The sequence below is a fragment of the Acomys minous genome, assembly GCF_964271855.1.
Source record: "Acomys minous genome assembly, chromosome: 4".
In the NCBI taxonomy this organism is placed as follows: domain Eukaryota; kingdom Metazoa; phylum Chordata; class Mammalia; order Rodentia; family Muridae; genus Acomys; species Acomys minous.
The window spans coordinates 111,736,081-111,760,110 of record NC_140486.1 but is presented as its reverse complement, the minus strand read 5'-3'; the positions used below and the strand labels follow the sequence as shown (position 1 = coordinate 111,760,110).

General features: G+C 48.7%; 1 protein-coding gene across 3 annotated transcripts in view; it reads left to right on the top strand.

Moving 5' to 3' along the window:
* NGEF (neuronal guanine nucleotide exchange factor) overlaps positions 1 to 24,030 on the top strand; it is an 87,491-nt gene that overhangs the window by 44,390 nt on the left and 19,071 nt on the right. For 2 of the 3 annotated variants that reach the window (XM_084780469.1, XM_084780467.1), the window contains 2 exons: positions 11,887 to 12,029; positions 17,100 to 17,398. In XM_084780469.1, the coding sequence (XP_084636595.1) occupies positions 11,887 to 12,029; positions 17,100 to 17,398 (442 nt within the window). Of the gene's footprint in view, positions 1 to 10,910; positions 11,189 to 11,886; positions 12,030 to 17,099; positions 17,399 to 24,030 lie in introns of those variants that run through there. The other variant, XM_084780468.1, reaches the window with a different exon arrangement.

Genomic DNA, 24,030 nt, shown 5'->3' with positions numbered 1-24,030 from the left:
TGAGGTATTTTCCTCAGGTAAATTGAGAGACTTAGAAGCAGCCCCACCCCTTGCTAGTTCATGACAATCTCCCCTAGTTACAGAGTACTTTCAACTCAGACTCTAAATATATGCACATCAAGAGATTGATGTTGTTTTCAAAGTAACTTTTCCCCTTATTATGTAAGTGACACATTTCTTGTTAAAAAAAAAAAAAATTAAACACCGGAGCACAAAGAAGAAAATTCCCTCAGAACCTAGGAAGCCAGCTTCCACTGCAATACCTTCTGTGATTGTTCCTGCAGCCCCCCAGCAATTCCTTTATTATCAGTGTGTTTGCTTGTAATCACGTGCGAGAGCAGGGCCGCACGCCGCAGCACTAGTGCGGAGGTCAGAGGACATCTTTGTAAAGCCTGTCCTCTCTTTCCACCAAACTCAGTCTTCAGGCTCCTGTAGCAAGTGCCCTTTGCCGCTAGACATCCCGGTGGCCCCTTTATCAGTCCTAACTTAAAAGAACACATGCATAGGGAAATGCCAACTTATAAGCAAAATGAATCAGCTGTAGTGGTTTGTGTTTATAGGCTAGCACTTGGGGTGGGGCTCGTGGGCTGTGCCTCCAGAGGAACTGGCATGGAACTCCCGAGATGCAGCTTGTGTTCAAAACCCGGAAATCTCAAACTTGAGGTTCAAAATCTCATCCTGACAACGGAAGGTGTGGGACAAAGCTCTCTTCTTGTTTCTGTGCCTGCCTCAGGAGCACAGTGATACAACCCCAAAGTGGTTACAGGTGGTGGTCAGTCATGTGCGCTGGCCACCGTTACCTTTCCCCTTGTAAATAGAGCATTGCCAGCATCCTAGTCCCAGCCAATGACACGCATTCATCCTCCAAACCCCACCCACTGTTTATAAGTCCTTGTCTCATTGAAGGTCGTCTGAGTATGACTGTTTTATTTGAGATGTGGCATGGGGGAAAAAAGAGCCCCCTGCAAGCCGGACGTGATGGCGCCTTTAATCCCAGCACTTGGGAGGCAGAGGCAGGCGGATCACTGTGAGTTCGAAGCCAGCCTGGTCTACAAAGAGTCCAGGACAGCCAAGGCTACACAGAGAGACCCTGTCTCGAAAGACAAAAAAAAAAAAAAAAAAGAAAAGAAAAGAAAAAGAAAAAGAAAAAGAAAGGAAGAAAGAAGGAAAGAAGGGCCCCCCTTTCTCCCCAGAGAATTCATTGCTGGACCCTGGGACTTGACTGCTGTCCAGGCTGTTGCTGCAGGACCACTGTGGTTGGGCCTCCGCTGCTGCCTAACTGTCTCCTTAGCCCTGAGCTTCCATTTGGCTCAGCTCTGGAACCGAGTTTCAGCTGTAACCTGATCAGGTGCGGGTGAACTATGCTTAACCACCCACACTGTCTGCTGCTAAAGTGGCTGTTTAACTACAAGATCCATAACACATGGCTGCAGAGATTTTTTTTTTCTCTCGCACTCCTAGCTGGACTGAAAAATCTTGTGACATGGACCCCGTTTCATATTCCACCCCTCCCAGTCTGGAGCCTGAGGTTCCTTCAGGAAGCAAACTCGGGAAAACGTGCTTCACTGTGTCCTCCTTTTCCACCTGGAAGCCAGTGACGCTTGGACAGAACCACAGGTGGGGACTGACGCTGAAGAACACCAAGTTCAAGCACAGCCTGGGCTACATTGTGAATTCCAGCCTAGCATGGGCAACAGAGTATGAGCTTGTCTCTGAAACAAATCAAGGCAGAGACTATAACACTTGCTTTTAAACTATAAAATTATATAGGTGTCAAAGCTGGGCATAGTGGCACACTCCTTTAATCCCAGCTCTCAGAAGGCAGAGGCAGGTGGACCTCTGTGAGTCTGAGGCCAACTTGGCCTACAAAGTGAGTCCAGATAGCCAGACCTACATGGAGAAACCCTGTCTCAAAAAAAAGTTATATAGGCATCTAAATAATTAATTAAACTATATAGGCATCTTTTCAGATTATTAAATTTTATTCTAAAATCATTCTAACCACACAGTATTCCATGGGAGAGATGTGTCACTAAACAGTCAACTGGGCAAAAGACAGTTGGTAAAGTACTCACCGTGCAAGCTTGAGGACCTGGGGTCAGACCGTCAGCACTCATGTGAAAAGCTGACCACAGCAGCACTGGGCACTGTCAGGAAGATCCCTGGCCCTGGCTGACCAACTAGTAAGTTCCAGGTCCAGTGAAACTCTGTCTCAAGAAAAAAGAAAAGAAAAAAGAGATGGGCTTCAATAGGCAATTCAAGAAGACACCTGCCATTGACCTCTCTGTTCCGTACACACATGCATGAGTACATGCATGCACATGTACACATATGCGCGCGCACACACGTGTATACACACACACAGAGTCAATCTTCAGGAACTGGATATTTACACAGCTCTAAGTGCTGCAGTTATAAATAGTGCATCCTTGCAGCTATTTCTTTTTGCACAGACATAATAGTTTGTTGGTTATATTCCTAGAAGTAGATTGCCTTCTCTGTAGAGCAGAAACAATCAGGTTTGCTGTCCAGAGCAGTCGGGCTGCCCTCAGGAAGGTTAGATAAGTTCATATCCCCACCCTGGGGTGTCCATGCACGTCTTGACGGCCAACAGCTCTGCACTGAGAAACCCTTTGTTATGTTTCTGATATGGTTTTTGGCTTGTAACACTTTTTCTTTGAAACATATGCTTATAAAACTTTGAATTCCAGGAAGAAAACAAAACATTTTCTAAGCCTGACGAGAAACAGGCAAGAGCCTAGGACTCAGCATTTTGGTGGCTCACCTCCATGGTCTCTAACATGTCTCATCTTCTTAAAAAACATCCTGATCTTTCTACAAGACCCCAGACCCACAAACAGTCGGTGCTGATAAGTCAAGAAAAACAGGATAGTAATAGCAGGGTGGCTGTTTCAAAACAAAATCAAAGCTACTCCACAGCTTATGCCTTGTTTAAAATCCAGTTGTTGGCAACCTTCAAGGGATGACTTCTAATTTTCTTAACTACATGCCATATTTTTAAGTTTACTTTATGAATAGACAGCTTTTTCGTATTCCACACCTTAGGATGTAGCTCCGTGTGTAGAGTGTTTCTTTAGCATGCATGACACCTGGGTTTAAATGGCAGCACCAAATAAAATTCAAGTGTGGTTGTACACACCTGTAATCCCAACACTTGGAGTGCGGAGGCAGGAGGATGCAGAATTCAAGGTCTTTCTTGGCTACATAGCAAGCCAGGGGCCCAGAGGCCCAGGAGAATGTCCCTGTATTGTGCAAATGCTTCTGGTAATGCCATCTCCACCACAATGATTTGTGTGATCTCCCACCAAACTACCACAGTGGATGGCCACTTCCTATTGTGTCCTGGAAACTATAGCTTGCAAAGTGCTTTCAGCAATGTGGGTCTGAACTGATGAGTATACAGTTCCCAGGACAGTTTCAAATGAGGGATTATCCTAATTAAGCCTCCATATGTAGACCCTGTGGCCACAACATAGAACAGAGTGCATGTGCAGCTAGAGACCTCTCAGTTTCATCCTCAGTGAGCCTTGGGAGCTACAGTATCCACTCTTTCCTTATCCCTGCCTCAGGAGTCTCCTTCTGGTCAAAAGCCTGTGATATCACCCACAAGGAAAACCCCCAGATGCTCATTTATTGGTGTCTTGGTTAGGAATATTCCAGAGAAGCCCATCTCTCAGATCCTCCCTTGTTCCCCACCATTTCAGGAGAATGAACAATGGTATAGCACAGAATCTCACTTTGGAGTTCTGGGAGCATATAGGGGCTGCAGCCCATAACTGAAAATACGGGCACTGGTCCCCACAGGCTTCTAAAGATACTGGGGAGACATGAATAATTAAAGTGGCCAGCTAAGTGTGACACCACGCTGTCCCTCATGTTTGGAAGTACAGCGAAGTTCTTGGCCACCTCGTACTGATTCAGACGATGGCAACATGAAAGATGTCAGGCCTGCTTCCCATGGTCACTGAAACCCCCACCCAGAGCTCAGAAGAGCTTCCTGTGTCAGGCAAGGGCTTGTTTGCCTCTCCGCGTTACTCCAGCCTTTCCTCTATTTTGCCAAAAGCACAACCTCACACCATAGCAATCATGCTGAGAAAGGTAAAATCCAAAGCAAACACTTCTCAGAGGGACCACGTCCAAGTGGAATGAGTTTGAGGGTCCCTCCCGGTTTCACCCCCCCCCCCCACAAACACACATACAAGTCACAGTTACCTCCTTTTAGCTGGGGGCACTCATCCTAGGAGCTGCCAACATCTTCCCAATAAAGTCAACTGAAGGAGCCTTTGGGCAAAGATACCCAAGATGCAATGCAAACACCGCCAGTGCCGCGCCATAGAAGAAGCCAGGTGTTACACAGCACGCACCTCATTGCATTACCAATTGCCCCAAGATGTGCAGGGGTTGCAAAGATAAGTGACATAGTCAGGGCTCACAATGATTCCAACAAGTTCAGGGGTAACAGAAGGTACTAACAGAGGTCAGGCCCCAGCTGTGAGAGCTGTCAGAAGTGACCCCACTGCCCTTAGCCTTGCTGGGCACTGATACCAGGACATGGTGAGTTGGCAGCAAGGCCCTGAGGAGCCATTGAGGGTAACAGGTGTGTGGGATGAGTGAGCTGGAGGAAACTCACCTGGTGGGTGACTTCAGGACAGAGAGGAGATGAAGGAGCAGCAGGTTGGAGGGCGGAGGGCGGAGGGCGGGGGGTGGGGGAGGAAAAGTGACTACTATGCTTTAATGCAAACTGAGGCCACTGGGAGCCACAAGTCCACTGAGGGGGTCTTCAAGTCCACCCTCAGCTTGAATAATTTGCTGGAAGCACTCATACACTCCACAGATGGTTAGTAAACTCAATCTGTGGTGGCAACCATGAAAGGACATTCAAATCAACAGGGAGCCACCCAAGGTCTTCTCTTCTCGCACTTTCTTGGGCAACATGATATGAAAGAGAAGGAAAGAAGGAAGGAAGCAGAAAGGGAAGGAAGGAAGGATGGAAAGAAAGAAGAGAAAGGCCAACCAGAGGTCTCACCTGACACCTTGGGGACATGGGGACATGGTACCTACTCAGAGAGCTGACCTAGGTTTTCAGGTTGGTTAGGGGTCAAGCGCTTGCTTGCCTAGCCACGCAAGAGACCCTGGGTTTAATCCCCTATTCATGAAAACAAATTGTGGTTCCTTATCCCACAAAAGTCATGTTGACTCACTATGAGGTGTGGCCTAGATACCTTTCTGTTGCCATGGTAAAATACCCCGTTAAAAAAGCCACTTAGGGGAGGAAGGGCTTATTAGCTCACAGTCCATCAACGTGGGAAATGTGCAAGCAAGCATCAGGAACTTGCAGCGCCGGTCGGGGGGTGGGGAGGCAGAGAGTAAAACCATACAGTCTTGGTACTCAGCCAGCTTTCTCTACTTTTATATAACTCAAGACCCAAACCACTTTCAATTAAGTCAAGACAACACTCCCCCCTCTCATTCCCCCTCCCTCCCCGCCCCCACCCTACCCCCTCTAACACCCCCCACCCCAGACACGCCCACAGGCCGACCTGATCTAAACCATCCCTTAAGTCTCTCTTTCCAGGTGATTTGTGGTTGTGTTGAGTTGAGAATTAAACTAAGCGTTCTGGCTTCATCTCAGTGGCTGTAATAAAACGTTCTGACAAAGGCAACTTGAGAAAGAAAGTAATTATTTTTTGTTTTTTGTATTCTTGGCTTACACATCAGTTATGATCCATCGATGATGGAAAACAAGGCAAGGATTCAAGCAGGGATTTGAAGCAGAAACCATGTTGGTGCTCACCGGCTAGCTCGCTGGCAACTTCCCTGCCTCATGCTTAACTAGTTTCTAAGACCAGGACCACCCCGCCGGAGGAGGAGCCCTGCTTCCCATAGTGGGCGGCGCCTGTCTTATACCAACTAACAACCAATCCGGTCTCCCACAGGTTTGCTCACAGACCAATGAGATGCGAGGCGTGGGCAATTCCTCAGTTGAGGCTTTTCCTCTCAGATGCCTCCAGATTGTGTCGAATCGACAAATTAGGACACTTGTCATGACAATATGCTTCCAAATCTGCCACGAGCCACCTACGAGACCTTAGGCTCAGGAAGCACAAACAAACAAAGATGCCTAATGGCTGGGGTTTGCCTTATAAAGAAAAAGCAAATACTTATACCCTAAAAGAAGACATAAATGACCCTTAAGACAAACTGCCCGAAAAACTAAATACTTAAAAAAAAAAAAACTTACTAAATTATCCACACATGCGTATAGAGAACCTACTGTGTGCCAGCCACAAATTATCCGAAATACCTCTTAGTGTTTTACTTTGTGAATGATTCAGAGCAAAATGTCAGTGAAGTAGAGATTTTAATAATAGCCTGCCTAATAAGCGCTAAATATGATGGGAATTAGAACATGGGGATTTAGCTTAAGGTTACATGTCTCAGAACTCAGAGAGTCTCTAAACTGATTTTATAATTAGGAGCATATTTTTAGCTTATTTTTCAACTGGAAGATTTTATTATATTCATGTTAATGTATGTAATTTCACCCTGGTATTTTTGGATTTTTAGAGAAGTTGAATCTTTATTCTTCGGTGCAGCAGTGTGTGAGGGTGACAGCTTCCATTTAGTGTCACTTTGGGTTTAAGAGATAGAGCCATGCAAATCAGCAGGACCTGCTCACTGCCCATGAAATGCTTTCCCAGGGTTGCCTGGTTCACAGAGCATCATGGTGCCAAGTGGCCACTGCTGGTGATAAAGGAGAGGGGCCTGGTGGGGGACAACCTCCCACAAGGAAAACATCACCAGAAGTCTTAGAGGAGCAAAGGGTTTTTTGTTTTTGTTTTTGTTTTTTTGTTTTGTTTTTTTTTTTAACAAGCCTAGGAAAGTATGCACAGGCCAGAGCTCAGGAAAAAAAAAGGCTGTGTTCACCTTCGGGGAGCGGGGAATGGGCTGGTAAATGGGACATCGGGAGGCTATGACTGCCTTCAGGTCACAGAACTCCAGGGGCAGTGTTTAAAATCAAACCCTCAAACTCCCAGCTTAGGAAGAGGACAGAGAGAAAAACTAATATATAGAGAGAAAGTGTGTTTTTAAATTATTTTTATTTATGTATGTATTGAGAAAGTGGTACATGTGGTGTGTGTGTGTGTGTGTGTGTGTGTGTGTGTGTGTGTGTGTGTACATGTTCATGCCTGTGCACCTGTGCAAGGAGGCCAAGGGAGGACGTCACGTGTCCTGCTCTATCACAGTCTGCTTCATTCCTGTGAGACAGGTTTATCGACGAATCTGAGTGAGGCAGGCAGCCAGCAAGGCCCAGAAATCCTGTGAGGAAAAAAATTTAACAGTCCAAATACCAAGGAAAAAAGAGATTGCTCTGAGGGGTTTGAGGAGACCCATGGAGCTTTGAAAGCCCTTAGCTTGTGAAAGGAGGCACAGAAGTGAAGCTGAGACTAGCTCTCAGGCTCAGCCTGGGTTAGTGACAGAACAGAGTGCCTAGGCTGGGGCACTCCAGTGGCTTTCAACCTGTGGGTTGAGATCACTTTTGAGGGTCGGCCTTTCACAGGTGTCACATATCAGATATCCTGCATATCAGGTGTTTACATTATAATTCACAATAGCAGTGATATTATAGTTATAAAGTAGCAAATAAATCATTTTATGGTTGGGGTTCATCACAACATGAAACTGTATTAAAAGTCTGCAGCATTTGGAAGATTGAGAGCCACTGGTCTTCTCTCCTTTCTAAGGACACCTGCTCGGGCGTGGGTGCAGGCCATAGAGAGCCTCAGCATGGGCCAGCCCCAACAAACAGCAAGGCAACATCGCCCCTAGGTGATCTGGAGCCACAATCCAGAAAGAACTATGCCCAAGCCGCATGGAATTTGCTTGACCTGGTGTTTTGCCTACTGCTCTTGCTTCCAAAACAAAGTTACCAGTAAGTAAGTGCAGCTTCAGGAAGGAATGGGATCTGCTGGCTCAGCAGCTTGAGAGTGCAGCCTACACTGGTAGGGAAGTCATGGCGGATGTGAAGGCAGGAGCGTGAGGCAGTTGGCCACACTGCATCCACAATCAGGAAGCAGAGAGTTGAACGAAGTGGCTGGACTATGTCATTTTTATTAAACGTGCAACCTTGGTCCACTGATGGCGCTGCCCATGTCCATGGTGAATCTTCTTTGTTTCTGGAAACCCTCTTTGGTACACCCAAAGGTCCAGGCAAGATGACAAAGAAGATGGACCATCACCCCAGGATTCTTGATTGGGGCCTGTCACTTCTTTCTTCATTCCTATTTTTCCCTTCTGGAAATGGGGCATTGATCCCCACCTGGGCCAAATACTATATTTAGAAAGGCATATCATGTTTGGTTTCAGATTTAAAAAAAAAAAAAAAGTGTTACCAGAGGATAAACCAGACCTGGAGTTTTAATTATGGTTAACTTGTTACTGTTGGTTTTTCTGCCTGCCCCCCTGCCCCCCAGGAATAAGTATCCAGCCCAGGGCCTTGCAAGATACCACTGACTTATCTTACCCACCACACTTGATTTAGATGAGACTTCAGTATTGATGCTGGGAGAAGCTATGACTGTTGTGATGTTTGGGTGTGTGAGATGCAGTCTGAGTTTACAGAAATAAATCGGGAGGGGGGGAGCACCAGTGGAAGAATACTATGTGCCGAATATTTATATCCCCCAAATTCACATGTTGAAATAACCCTCCTCCCATTTGATGTTATTAGGACATGAGACCTTTGGGAAGCTTCTACCACATGAGGGTAGGTCCCTCGTAAATGGGGTTAGAAAGCGCTAGAGAATGTCCTCCCCCTCTTTCTGCCAGAACGCAATGAGAAGTCAGTAGTTGGAAGTCTGGGGCCCTGGCCCACCTCAGTCATCAGCCTCCCCCAGAGCTGTAAAAGCTAGACTCCCGTCGTGCGTCGTGCGTGCGGAAGCCTCCCCAGCTCGGGTAGCTCATTGCAGCAGCCAGAGTGGAGCCTGAGGTGGTAGTGATGAGGATGCCCGCGGAGCAGATAGAAATGTGGAGGGAAGATGCTAGGCAGAGCCATGTCCGGGAGACGAAGGCAGGCACCGGGCTTGGAAAGAAGACCCCGAGGTTCTCTCTCAACTCCCAGGAGGCCTTGAGAGAACCGTGTGTCTTAGGGGACATAATCTCGACTCCTGTAACCTGGGAATGGCAGACCCCTCCTGCTTTGCTTTCACTTCTGTTGCTGCAATAGAACACCCAGAACAAGAGTAATTTAGGAGAGAAAGGGTTTGTTTCAGCTCCGGTCAAGGTAGGAACTTGAAGCAGCCAGTCAAGGCACATCCACAATCAAGGACAGAGAGATGGGGACACACACACACACACACATGCTCAGACCACTTCCTCAGCTTTTTCACTCGAACACAGTCTGTAGGAATGGGCACAGCCCACGATAGGCTGGGTTTCCCCACCTCAGTTAACCTAGTCAAGAAATTCACCACAGACATAGCTGATGTAGACGATCCCTCATTCAGACTCTTGTCTGGTTGTGCTTGCCAGACTGTCAAATAGCAATTAACTAACCATCGCCCCTTCCGAGCAAAACAACCCTCCCTTCACTTCAGCTTCTGTTTCTTTCACTTGTCCAGCCCTGCCTCCCAAGAATGAGCACTGCTTGGGGCTGGAGCAACAGCTCAGTGGTTAAGAGCACGTATTTGTTGCTCTAGCGGAGGACTAGGGATTCAGTTCCCAGCATCCACATGGTGGCTCACAACCATCCCTGATTCCAGTCCTGGGAGTCCAATGCCTTTCCCTGATTTCCTAGGGCACCAGGCAAACACATTGGTCACATACTTACATACATACATACATACATACATACATACATACATACATACAGCAGGCAAAACACTTATACACATAAAAAAACCAAAAACCATAGCTGCCTCAAGTCCCCAGGAACTAGCTCCTTTAAAGGAGTGCGGAAGGGGCCATGCAGAGAAAACTGTACCCCACCCTCACACTCTCAGGTGAGGCCACGGCTGCTTCAGAGAAAGGCAGCTGTCATCTGGCTCATCCAAGAGGAGCAGCCTGGCCTCCAGCTAAGGGGACCGGGAAACAGGCCATCCGGATTTCCATGTCACACCCGAGATGGCAATATAATGGAGCCTTGGCCCAGGCTCACTTTCCTTCCGAGTGGGTCTGAGCTTGTAACTAACTACTCCACTCACCTACTTCTCTCGCTTATTCGCCTTATCTGAGCACTGCACTAGCTAACAGTAAGGCACAGATCTCAAGAACCAATGGAGTAGGGTAGGGAAATGCTACAGCAGTTTCAGGGAACTTCGGTCCTCCTCTTTAACTCCTGCCTGACAGCGTCAGGGAGTCACTGGGAGAGATTGGTCCGTTAGGCAGACCGGTTCATTCAGGCAAGATATCTGCACTAGATGTCCCCCACACACACATCTAAGAGTCAAGAGAAGGGCGCCGGGACACCTCTGTTTCTACCAACTGTCATTAGAGAGTGTACATTCCTAAGGCGCGATCCAGGAGACTGAACTGTAATGGAACTGCAAAGGGCCCCCAGTGCGGTACAGATCGGGGGATGGGACAGAGGGTCGCCTTGCCCGCGCCTTCCAGGAACCTGGGGGCGAAGCTGCGAAAACCTACCCACCCGCAGGAGGGGAAGACTGGCAGAGGCAGCTCCGGGTCCCTCTGTCCTCACATCTCCCAGCACCCAGCAGCCGCGGGGGAGGCAGGCGCCGCGGGGCTCCGGTCCATGTGAGGAGTCACCGCCCCCTGGTCCGGGTGCACCGGGCCCCAGCGCCCCCACCTCGCCGCCACAGGCCTCGCCCCCGCCGCGCGCGCCCCGCCCGCCTCCCCCGTTGCCGTGGCAACCCCGGGAGCCTCCAGGCGCGCGCTCGTCCTCGGGAGCGCTCTACCCCGGCGGTGGCGGCGGCGGCAGCTTCGGCTAAAGCCGCGCGCGCTGCGACCTCGCTCCGGAGCCCGCGTGCTGTCCCTGGCCGGGCCCTGGGCCCCCCACGAGGCCCCCCACCTGCCCCTGAGCCTGCCCTGTCACCGGTCCCCAAATGGAGTTGCTGGCTGCAGCCTTCAGCGCTGCCTGCGCCGTGGACCACGACAGCTCTACCTCGGAGAGCGACACGCGCGACTCAGCGGCGGGACACCTGCCCGGCAGGTGAGGACCGGTAGCATCCCGGCCCCGCGAGCTGTCCCTACGTGCTCCCTCCCACTAGCGCCCGGATGATGTTCACGGACCCCTGCGGCCTACCCGGGTCCTTGGCCCCCGGGCTCCTGCTGCCCCTGACTAACTCTAACCTGTCGGACTTGAATTCTCCCAGGGAGAATTGTGCGTCCTAGTCCAAGTCACTAGAACCCAGTCCCCGCGCAGGGTGGCCTCCTGCACCCTCTCCCTGGACGCCAGAGTGCGCGCGTCCCACCCTGTGCCTCTCTCTGCACCCTGAGTCTCTGGGACTAGAGGATTAGAGCCGCGAGTGGGGCCAGGGGGCGCGCGATAGCTAAGGGCGTGGGGTGGCAGCGGGCTGGCAGGACTCCTTGGAGCGGCCTTCCGCGCTGGAGAGCGGGCAGGATACGCCAAGTTTCCGAAGCCTGCCGGGGAGCTCCAAAAACATGAAGGTTTGGGCGGACTTGTGTAGGAGTGAATCACCCCGTCGCGCCCTGGTATGGTGACAAAAAGGGTTTGTAGGGCTCGTCTGGTCCGGACACGTGGCGGCCACTGTGACCTCCGTGGCTTGGACGCACACAGGGCAGTAGCCCTAGCCAGCAGCCTGTATGGACTGACTGTCTCTTGCAATCTAGCCAAGGTGTGTCGTTGCTTAAAAATAAACAGCCCTCACTCTCTCTCCTCTCTTGCAGCGAGTCATCCTCCACCCCTGGAAATGGGACCACACCCGAGGAGTGCCCTGCCCTCACCGACAGCCCCACCACGCTCACCGAGGCCCTGCAGATGATCCATCCTATTCCCGCTGACTCCTGGAGAAACCTCATTGAACAAATAGGTGGGTCCATGGTGGGCAGTGTCTCGTTTGGGCCTTGTGACCCAGCGGATTCCAGGGGACCCTGGCTGCTGGGCTGGCTGGCATGCAGCTTTTGACATGAGGGCTTCTAATGGTTTCCTAGGCACAGCTGCCACGTTTTATTAGTGCTGCACCAACGGGCTAATTTAGCTGGGGATCATGGTTTATTTGTGAGACCGAGTCTCACACTGCAGCCCTGGCTGGCCTGGAATTTATTTAGTAGCCCAGGCTAGCCTGGACCTCGCACATGCCTCCTGCCTCTGAGAACTTGAGTTCTTGAGTTACGTAGGAGCTTGAGACTCTCCACGGGGCTTAAGCGGAGGATTTTGATCCTGATGTCTTTTGGAGAACACTCTTGGTCCAGCCCTTTCCTGCAGAAAACGCTGTTTCCGGTCACTTCTGCCCCAAGACAGGGAATGGAGTAGCCTAGCTGGAGAGAGAGAGAGAGGTGGGGGGTGGGGAGAGAGGATGAAGCCTTCTTTGGTCTCATCAGGGAGGTCCTGGGAGGACCTGGAAGGTAGCCAGGAGTCAAAGCTGTACTCGGGAGCTCTGGGAAGAGCCCGTCTGGCTGTGCACTCTTTGCACCAGTGGGAGTGATAGATGCAGGGGTGCCACCGGCTCCCAGAAGACTCTTTGCTGAAGGCTGCCCGGGATGGACCCAAGGGAATAGCACTTGGGGGTCCTGCTCCTCCAGAGCCAGGAGGAAGTTCTGTGAGCCCTCAGAGGGTTGAGGGGTCCCAAGAGCTGAAGCGTTGCCCTTCAAAACTGCTTCTGACACCAAACTACTTCTCGTGTTACCACCGGGCCACCTGTGAACAGGTCCTGTTAATCAGGTGCTTTGAAAAAGATTCTGGGATGTTGTCAGAGCCATCAACAATTTAGTCTTTTAAATACAAATTTTGAATTAAAAAAAATACATATGATTATCTTCCACTGCCAAACCCTGTAAGGGACGGCCACAGCGTCTCCAGGATTGATAGGGAGCAGACCCAGCTGTGGGGAGACCTCTTGGAAAGGCTTCCTACCCCAGGCCTGGGAGGAGGGAGCTGAAGGCTAGGAGATCAGTTTCAGCCTGAAGATAAACCATTCCCCACTCTGGTTTTGTCTCTGTGGTTCTCCACCCCTCAGGCTTGGGTGGTGCTGGGGATGCTGGGGATGTGAGTGTGCTTGTGTGTTGGCTCTGGCACCTCACATGGTGCTTGGCACGTAGAAATTGCTTGTTAAATAATAAGTGAGTAGCTTGCCCTTTACGAGGAGCCTTGGAAGATTTAAAGGAAAAGTGCTTTCTCTTCAGTGGATAGATTTTGACTGATGAGGTGGTGTGTGCCTTGGTCAGAGGAGCTGGCCCCCCCCCCCAACACAACACGGCCAGCCCAGTACAGATTGTTTCAGTAAGATGTGAGAGCAAAGTCTTTCTGCTCGGCCTGCATATCACATAAGCATGAGCTTTGACGGGGACAGAGCTAGCATCCACGGGAAAGTGAGCTTGCTGATGGCACAAACAGGAAACAAGGCACCTGAGACACTAACAGTCCATTGAGGACAGAAGTTGTCCGGGATGAATCTGTTTATATGAAAATTAGGGTTTAAGACAAATAAAAAAAAAGAACAATTATGAAAATGGTGTGTTAGACAATTGTGATAGTGGTAGCCCCAGGAGGTCAGGGAGCTGGGGTGCAGCTCGAGGGGAAGGAAAGGTGGAGCCCTTTCAATGTTCTAACTGACTGCTGTTGAGCGTTTGGCTGGCAGTAACACTATAGAAACAATGTGTCTTCAGCAGTGCAGGTGGTCCATCTTTTCTAATGAGTCGAGAGGTAGAAAGTTGGTTAAATTTGATTCATTCACCAACACAGCCACACAGCTGTGGCTTCTGCATTCCCTCCCTTTGTTTGTTTGTTTGTTTGTTTGTTTGTTGTTTGTTGTTGTTATAAGGTGGCTGTTTCAGCTTCACACACCACATCCTCTAGCCAAGGTCTGTGACAGCAGGAAGGGCACTGGGGACGGACACTGTCTTACTCTCCTATGGCTGTGAAGAGACACCATAGCTCAGGCAGTCCTTATAAAGGAAAGCGTTTATTTGGGGGCTGGCTTACAGTTTTAGAGGGGAGTCCATTACCGTCATGGAGAGGAACATGGCGGCCGGCAGGCAGAGGTGGAGCTGGAGAACTGACTGAGAGCTACATCCTGATCCGCAGGCAGGCAGGCAGTAGGCAGAGAGAGATACTGAGTCTGGCATGGGCTTTTGAAACCTCAAAACCTACCCCCCAGTGACACACCTCCAACAAGGGCACACCTACTCCAACAGAGACGCACCTCCTAGTCCTTTCCAATAGTCCAACAACTGGTAGATGAGCAAGCATTCAAATATATGAGCCTGTGGGGGCCACCCTTATTCAAGCAACCACAGATACCATTTTAAGAAACTCTTAGAAGATAAACCCCCTTTTCTGTCTCCTTGCCTAGTATATTAATCTATACCTTGATTGAATGTTTTGGTAAATTTTGTATTGCTGTGGCAAAATACTGGAGGCTAGGAACTTTATACAAAAAAATAGGTTATTTAGCTCATGTTTTTTAAAGTATAATATCAGGCCACCAGTTTCTGTTGGCCCTGGTGAGGGCCGTGCCACACGCAGGAAATGGTATCAAGGCAAGACTATGAAAGGAAGTTAGAGAGCTCCAGGGCCAGACAGTTGATTTTAGAACAACCTGCTCTTGATCAAAGGCTTTGATGGAACCTTTAAGAAGAGATGCCTGTGTCACTTAATTACCTCCTCTGAGGCCACCCTCCACCATTGCTACAATGGAGATCAAGCCAAGAAGCACATGAGCCTTTGGGGGGGGGGTGCTACATCCAAATCCTGACACTGGTAATGTGTAAACAGTTAGATGTTGCCCCTCAGTGTTCTGCTGCCAGTCAATAACCCCAGCTTCCCGTGGACCTGTGTCAGGTGAGGGCACTCTTTCTGCTTCGTGGATCATCTAAGAGTACCACACGGCAGAAGGAACAGTGCAGCCACCCCAGCCTCTTTTGATAAGTCCCACCCATGGGACACAGTTCCAAAAAAGCTTTTCCTCCTAGTACTGTCATATCATCGTTCAGACCTCGGTCCCTCCGTGGTGTCAAATGCAGATACCGAAACCCACCACCGCTGGTGACAGCCTCCATCCATCCCTACCTCCTTCCCCGAGCACAGACTGTCCAGCCCAGCCCTCCCCTCCCCAGTGGAAAGCAGGGGTGGGAGGGGACAGGGAAGAGGCGGCGTCCACTGTGAAGCACTTTCAGAAATACCATTTTCAACACAGCTACCCACAGTGCTGGTATTTTTGTCTCCTGCCAGCACATGCGCCACCGAGAAGTCTGGGGTAGTATTTGCCCACAGTTTGTTGGCTGGGGCATAAGATATGGGTTTTTTTGAGCCGTTAAAACATGCTAAGTTAGATGCTTCCAGGAAGCTTGGAAATGGTGGTTATAAAAGGTGTTCAACCATGACTAAGTACCCACTCCGCTAAGTCACTGTGAGGGAGCTCCAGCAAGCATTGTCAGACCCTCCAGATGATAATTAGCTTGGAGGGCGGAGGAGGTGGTAAAATACTGGCCACACAAGTACGAAGACTTGGGTCTAACCCCCAGAACCCACTAAAAGCTAGGTGTGCCAGCATATGTCTAAGATGATGCTAGTGCTCAGGAAGCAGATACAAGAGTACCCCTGGGGTTCACTGGCCAGCCAACTAGGCTAATCTATTTGGTGGGCTCCAGGCCAATAAGAAATCCTATTTCAAAGAAAAAGCCCAAGGTGCCCATCACCTGAAGAATGGCACATGCTCTCTACATGCATGCATACATACATGCATGGGCACACCAACATACACAAACAATCAAGGGTGTGTGTCTGTTGTGCTGGTTTCTGTGGTGGCACTGGACGGCCCTTGGAGTGGAATTCAGCATGACTGTGATACTCTGCGTGTTGCATTCTGCAGCTAGGAGAGCTGTAAAAACACAGGATCCTAACCCTCTGAGGCTGGGGCTGTTCTGCCTTGCTGTTCATCATGTACAGTCACAGAGTCACCCCGACTCTGCGTCAGAAGCAAATAATTTAATCAATGGGATGGATTTATGAGACTCCTGCTGGCCAATGCAATTTATCCAGCTGCTGTCAGGATTTCCACGGTGATGTTTCTCTTTTCCCCTTTCTACTGTTTTGACATACTTCCGAGCCGCAGGGAGAAGGAACAGTGGCTCACATCCATGTTGCCTCCACAGCAAGGATGCAAGGATTCCACTTAACCTTACTGGATCTTGCATGAAAAAAAAGCTCCATGCCCAGTATGTCCAACTACCTAATGGGACTCCCCTGGTACCTTAAGTATACTTGCATTTCTCTGTCGTCCCAGCTCTCTGTTTCTGCCAGCCTGTGAGGAGGGGACTGTCCCTCTGCTCTGCAGCCAGAATATCTCAAATGTTTATTTCTTTCCTGTGAGGTGCTGGGTTTACACTGACTCGCTGTTACCCCTAAGTCTCTCCCCAGACTTTTGGGTCGTATTTGTTTTTAAATGTGATTGGTCAGAGAAATAAGCCTGCAAGTGTGAGTGGCAGAGGCAACCGTTTCCTTTGGGCTCAGTTGATGAGACACTGATTTAACATGAAAGCTCATAACCACTCCCAGTTCAGGGATGCACAGGATTAATCTTTAATATTGAAACATTTAAAGCTGGGGAAAGGACCCTGGTGGGATATTGGAAGATAATTGAGATGTTTCCATCAATTTCACATGCACCCTACTAACACAAAGTCTGTATTCTCATTTTTTTTCCGGTGTGTGTGTGGGAAAAGCAATTTTGGATCTACTCAGGGATTTCTTTACTTGTCAAAAGAAACTTACACATGCTGATCTTCCCCATAAATGAAGGTGGCGGGCGGTCTCTTCTTCAGGCCGGAGCCTGCTGCTGAGGCCTAGGGCATGCTGGCTTTCTCTGTGTGTGCATGGGGCTTCGCCAGGACCCACAGTCTGACATCCTGCTCTTGTCTTTGTTGTGATGCTTTGATTTCAGGGCTCCTGTATCAAGAGTACAGAGATAAATCAACTCTCCAAGAAATCGAAACCCGGAGGCAACAGGATGCAGAAATACAAAGCAACTCAGATGGGTCCCAGACTGGGGAAGACATGCCAGAGGAAGAGGAGGAGGAGGAAGAAGAGGAGCTGGCCAGCCCGCCTGAGAGGAAAGCTCTGCCTCAGATCTGCCTGCTCAGCAACCCCCACTCCAGGTTCAACCTCTGGCAAGACCTTCCTGAGATCCAGAGCAGCGGGGTGCTGGACATCCTCCAGCCGGAGGAGGTCAAGCTGCAGGAGGTATGCAGGTCCCTGGGCAAGAGGTGCAGGGAGTGTGAGGGGACCCTCTGTGGGGTGGCAGTTCCCGGCTGGCTCGCCAGAGCAGTTCTGTCTCTCTAATACAGATAGAGAAAGAAAAATCTCACAGGTCACCAACTCAGGCACTTTCCAGGCTGGCTCAAGGCCCCTTGCTAAATGTTCGAAGTGTGAATATTTTGTTAGGTGAGGTGACCGCCTTTGCAGTACGGTGAAATTGAAGCATTAGGTGGTACAGAACTGGTGACTGTGAAAATGATTCCAGTCTTCTGCAGGTGACAGAGTCTGCCATGTTTGGGGGCCATGTGGATCCTTTGTGAGAAGGTCCAGGCCACTCTCCATGAAGTCAGGCAGGTAGAGGCAGCCAGGGAGTGGCACAATGGTTGGCTGCTAGCAGGGAGAAATGATCGATGGGAAATTATCGGTAACAGAAACATGAGGCAAGTGTTTGGTTTTGTTGGGCAGGGATCTTGATCTCGTGAGTACCAGGAAGTGTAAAGAAGAGAGGATGGTCAGTGGTAGAAAGGGTGGTCAAGGGGGCAGGGTATAGATTTTTTTTTTTTTTTTGTAACTTGCTTGTGCATGGACTTTGTAGATGAAGGCATCATGTCACAATGCCAAATTTGGCATTTGGTCATTTGGCTAATGACAAAAATAAAAAACAGAGCCTAGCTCCTCTCTGCGTCCTCCAATTCGATTCAGGACTGAGGAAGGAGGTTGTTTTGAAGGACCACCCCTATAGGGTTCACCTGTGTGTCCTGTCCGGCAGAATCAAGTAGAAATATATTTAAATGTTGATGTGTTACCTAGGGATCACATCAAGACTTTGTCTGGGTAGCTGCTGTCATTAAGCAAAGCTTATTGAGGCCCATTCATACAGTTAAATTTTCAGACACTTATGCTTTTCCAGCATAAGTGGAGTGAACCACAAAGCTGAGAGTCCTTTATATATCACATAGGAAGGTGACAAATGGCAAGGAATGTAGCACATGCCTGTAATCTCAGCACATCATGCTGAAGATTGTGAGTTCAGAGTAAACCTCATAGGCAGTTAGAGGCTAGCCTGGACTACATGACAGCCTATCTCAAAAACTAAAACAGAAAAAAGAAGCAAAAGATAAAAAAAATTAAATAGCATAGATATGGTGGCTGAGCTCACCCCCACCCCCCACCCAGTTATAAAGGTAATTGAACACTGGGGAGCTCTCTAGAGAGTTAAAAAACCAAGCAGCTATATTACCAGACATAGAAAATACAGTCGACGGCCCTTCAGGTGGGTAAAGGTGCCACTTATTTCTAAATGTTTTACAACTCCTTAAGTAGCCCACTAACACACTTCCATTATTTTTTTTTTAAGCAGACAATACAAACGCCTTCACTGGGCCCCTTGCAGCTTTCAGCTGAATTTTTATGAAAACAACCCCTGCTCTGCTGGGCTTTAAGAGCACAGACCAGCGATCCCTTCCCAGGTGGAAGGCAGACTTCCCTGCTGCAGTAAAGACAGAGGAGCACAAGTGACCCTAGGGATCAGCAGTGCTCACAGGCTGGCCAAGGTGCTCTGTATACACAGTGCAGGGGTAGCATCAGGCAGGGCGAGCTTCAGCTCACTCAGTCACGTGCTCAGTTTATCCTTGTGCTCTTGCTAACACACTCTCGCAACAGTGAAGGTGTGCCTCACATCACATCCCAACACGGGGCATTCAAACGGCAGTGTGAGCTGAGAAGCCTGTCTGAAAAACTCTGGAGTCTAAAATGCTCCAAAATCAGACACTTTTGAGCATAGATGTGATGCCACAAGTGGACGAATCTACACCAACAAACTAGTTCACGTGTAAAAGTGTTGGAAACGTTTTATGTAAAGTTACTATTAGGGGCTGGAGAGATGGGTCAGTGGTTAAGAGCACTCCCCGGTCTCCGAAAGAACTGGAGTTTGCCTTCCAGCACCCGTGCGCAGCAATCAGCTCATAAGGGTTTGCAACTCCAGCTCCAGGAGATCTGCACATTCTTCTGTCCTCTGTGGGAGTACGTGCGCGCACGCGCACACACACACACACACACACACACACACACACACACACACACACACACACAGAGGCAAGAATACACAAACACACACACATGTATTTTCATGCACATGCACACAGATGAATTAAATTTCAGTTTCTTCTTAAGCTATGCACATAAAACACATACAAACAAACACAAGTGAGTTCCATAGTTAAATCAAGTCTCAGTTCCAACATTGTTCATTCTTTTTATGTAAATATTCCCAGACCCCAAAACAAAACTTGGAAACTAAGTAAAGGCACTGGAATTTCACCCTGTTCCCAATGTTGGAAGAGGCTGTGGTCACCCACATCTCTACTTCTAGTACCAAACCTACACATGCTGTTTGATCCGCTGAAGCAGCAGTGTGTCTTGTTTGGGTATCTTATTTTTGCCTCTTCTTCTTCTTCTTCTTCTTCTTCTTCTTCTTCTTCTTCTTCTTCTTCTTCTCCTCCTCCTCCTCCTCCTCCTCCTCCTCCTCCTCCTCCTCTTCCTTCCTCTTCTTCTTTAAGATAAGGTCTCATGTAGCCCAGGCTGGCCTCAAACTCACTAGATTGGGGAATGACCTTGAATTTTTAAAAAGTAGTCTTTTTATCTATTTTTAAGTACTTATTTTATGTGTATGTTTTACTTGTATGTATATTATGCACCTTATGTGTACCTGGTGCCCTTGGGTGTCAGAATAAGACACTTGGATCCATGGAGCTGTAGTCATGGGTGGTTGTGAGCTGCCATTCAGGGCCTGGGAACCAAACCCAGGTCCTCTGCAAGAACTGTTTGAGCTCTTAACTGATAAGCCACCTCTCCAGCCCTAACCTTGAACTTTTGATTCTCCCTCCTCTACTCCTGAGTACTGGGATTTCAGGCATGTGATATCATGACAGGTTGAGCCAGTCCTGAGGATGGAACCCAGGACCTACGGTTGACAATCAGTTCACCACCCTGCGTTCAGCTGCCCGTGTGGCCTGGCCTCACGGACCCCATTTTCTCTTGAGCTTCTATACTGATGTTCTTGCTTGAGCAGTGGTTTTTACAGTCCGAATATTAACTCTTCTGACATTTGTAATGTTTTTCTTACAATATAGCAAAGAGGAAGTGAGAGAATGGTTTCTCACACCTGCGCTGGCACTCACCTGCCTGGGGTCTGATTCTTTGCTCTGCTACTCCTTAGCTGTGTGACGCTGGCTTATCCGTCAAGCGCAAGAGTCTGGATCCGCTTTCTGTTGCTACAGTAGGACAGAGACTAGATCATTTATAGAGAAAAGATGTGTGTGCAGCGCAAGCTTCTGGAAGCTGGAGGTTCAGATGAGGGAGCCCTCGCCGCTTCAGCTCACAGTGGGGGGTCTGAAGGCACTGGGGATGTACAGGAGAGACAGAGGTGCTGAGCATCTCCCCAGCTGACTGACTGGCAGACCTCACGTGGGCTTTAGGGGGACACAGGCCAGAGCAGGGCTTCCTGGTCCTGCCGTTTCTCTTCACAGATGGTGAGAATTTGCATTTTCAAGATCAAGCAGGTCTCTGCCACGGCTGCCTTCCTTCATGGACATCCTCTGCTTTCTTACAAAATCTTCCAGCCAGTTTCTGTGCTTCTTCCTAGTCTTCTGTCTCAGGCGAGGGGGAGTGGAGACGCTCAGCGGGTGTAGCCATGATGCATTGGGCCCAGGGGTCCAGTAGGTTGCTGCACGCTGGGCTATTCTGTGGAGAGAGACAGAGCAAGGACATAGGGAGCCTGAGGAAGATTCATAGGGTAGTCTGTGTAAAACATTCGTCATTCTCCAAAGGCTTACTGCGATGACAGAGAATGTATGCTAGCTACCTCACTAAAAAATATCTACAGCCAGTGTGGTGGTTTGTGGTTGTAATCTTAGCACTCAAGAGGCTGGGGCAGGAGGATCGCTCGAGATGCATAGATCTTTTACTGTTTTACATAGTTTCAAATTTATTTATTTAATATTGTGTGCATATGCATACATGATACATGTGTGAGTGTGTGCATATGCATATGTGATACATGTGTGAGTATGTGCATATGCACATGTGATATGTGTGTGAGTGTGTGCATATGCATACATGATGCATGTGTCAGTGTGTGTATATGTACATGTGATACATGCATATATGATACATGTGTGAGTATGTGCCAATGCATACATGATACATGTGTGAGTGTGTGCATACGGAGGTCAAAGGACAACTCTGGAGTTGGTTCTCTTTCCACCTCAATATGGCTTCCTGGGATCAAACCCTGGCCACCAGGCTTATGCAGCAAGCACCTTTTCCCACTGAATCGTCTGCCCAACCTGAGACTCCTTTTTTTGTAGAACCACATCGCTCTGAAGAGAAGCAGTGCTTATCTTCCAGTGGCCACAAAGACTATAACAAATGGCTCAGCAGCTCCTTAGCACCTGCATGACAATTTACAGCCATCAGTAACCCCAATTCCAGGGATGCACCTCCATCCTCTGGCCTCCGTGGGTATCAGGCATGCCCACAGTGCACAAACATATAATAGTCATTTTTAAAAAGCTGTTATTTTAATATTTGTTGAAATTGCACAAGCTGTAATATCTCTCTACATCTATCTCTGTTACAGTGAAACAAGAAAATAAAATGTAGACACTATAGAAACTTAAAATTGATCCAGTGGCAGTGCATATCTGTAAATCTGTACTCCCAGCATTCTCGGGCCTGAGACAAGAGAGTCTCCAGTTCAGGGTCAGCCATGGGTGTACAGTGAGTCTGGGCTAGGTTGGGCTACACAGTGACACCAGTCAAACAACAACAACAAACCCCATCAAACCACAAATGTTTTCAATGCTCTTCCCCTTGGGGTGGGAAAGGAAGCTGTATAATTTCAGTCAATTTCAGTGACAGTTGTGGGGATGCTACGCTGAGAGTCCTGTGGACTCATGCTGCCTGAGCTGCATTTGGGGTCCCTCCCAGTGCTCCGTGCTCTAATATAAATGACAGAGGGCTGGGCGATGGCTCACTGGGTAGCACACTGACCTCTCGATTGTGAGAACCTGAGTTCGGGTTCCCCAGAACCAATGTAAAAGGCCAGGTGTGGCAGTAGGACTATAATACCAGCAACAGTAAGATGGGAGGCAGAGTCAGGTGGCTCCCCGGAAGCTCTCTGACAAGCCTAATGAGGTTCTAGGCCATTGCCAGACCCTGTCTTAAAAACAAAAGGATGGATGCAAGAGGAACAGGAAAATGGCTTGTGCTGGTTTCACACACGCTGGTGAACCCAGATTCCAATCAGCTATGGTGCTCCATCAACAGGGATGATGAGCCATTCAGAGAAAAATGGTCCAGGCTGTCAACACAGAAGGACAAAGGGCTGCAGAGATGGCCCAGTTACGAGTGTGTGTTCTCTTTGCAGAGGAGCAGAGTTTGGTTCTCAACGCCCATGTCTGATGGATCACACTGCCTGGGACTCTGCTCCGGGGGCATCTAAGGCTTCTGGCTTCTGTAGGTACCTGCACACATGTGTACAAACACAGAGACACAAATATACACACACATAATTTTTAAAAGCTATTAATGTCCACTACGTGAATGAAAGAAGTAAAAGTCAAATTCACTAAAAATCGAAAAAAATCCAAGCAAAAGCTGTACCAAGGTGCTGTCTTCTGTGCTTCAGACTGACAGAAGATGACCTTGAGTTTATTTTCTTTCTGCCTCCACTTCTTTTGCTGTTTTGTTTGTTTTTTGTTGTTGTTTTTGTTTTGTTGTTTTGTTTTGTTTTTTGAGACAGGGTTTCTCTGTGTAGCCTTGGCTGTCCTGGACTCACTTTGTAGACCAGGCTGGCCTCAAACTCACAAAGATCCTCCTGCCTCTGCCTCCCAAGTGCTGGTATTAAAGTCCTGTGCCACCACCGCCCAGCTTGCCTCCACTTCTTAAATGCTGGGGTTACAGGCTTGTACCTCCCCAGCCAGGTCACAGAATGCTGGGGTTAATTAAACCCAGGGCTTCATGCATGCTGGGCAAGCCCTCTGCCAACTGAGCCACATCCCCAGCTCCAGCCATCCGCTTATACTTAAAATCCAGCTTGGGAGAGTAGTTATGTGAGCACTGCACAACACAGTTGATAAGACCTTGTTGATATTTGTACCAAGCTCTAAGAAAGAATATACTTGCAGAGTTTCCAGTCTTTATCAGTCTGGAACTTTATAGTATAAAACAACCAGAGCTACAGACATTTTTTAAAATGTATTTGTTTTCAGCAACTAGGGTGCACCTCAGTGGTAGAGCCCTTGTATAGCATATGCAAAGCCCTGGTCCCATCCTCAACTCTGCAAAAGAGAAGGAGAGGGAAGGAGGGAGGGAGGGAGGGAGAAAAGGAAGGAAGGAAGGAAGGAAGGAAGGAAGTTAAAAACAGGTTTTCAGATGGGCATAAGCAGATGAGGCAGGTGGTTCTCTGTGAGTTCGAGGCCAGCCTGGTCTACAAAATGAGTCCAGGACAGCCAAAGCTACACAGAGAAACCCTGTTTCAAAACCGACAAAAACAGGTTTTCAAAGAATTAAGTAGGCGAATATTTACAGCATACAATGTTTTCCAAAGAGTAGAA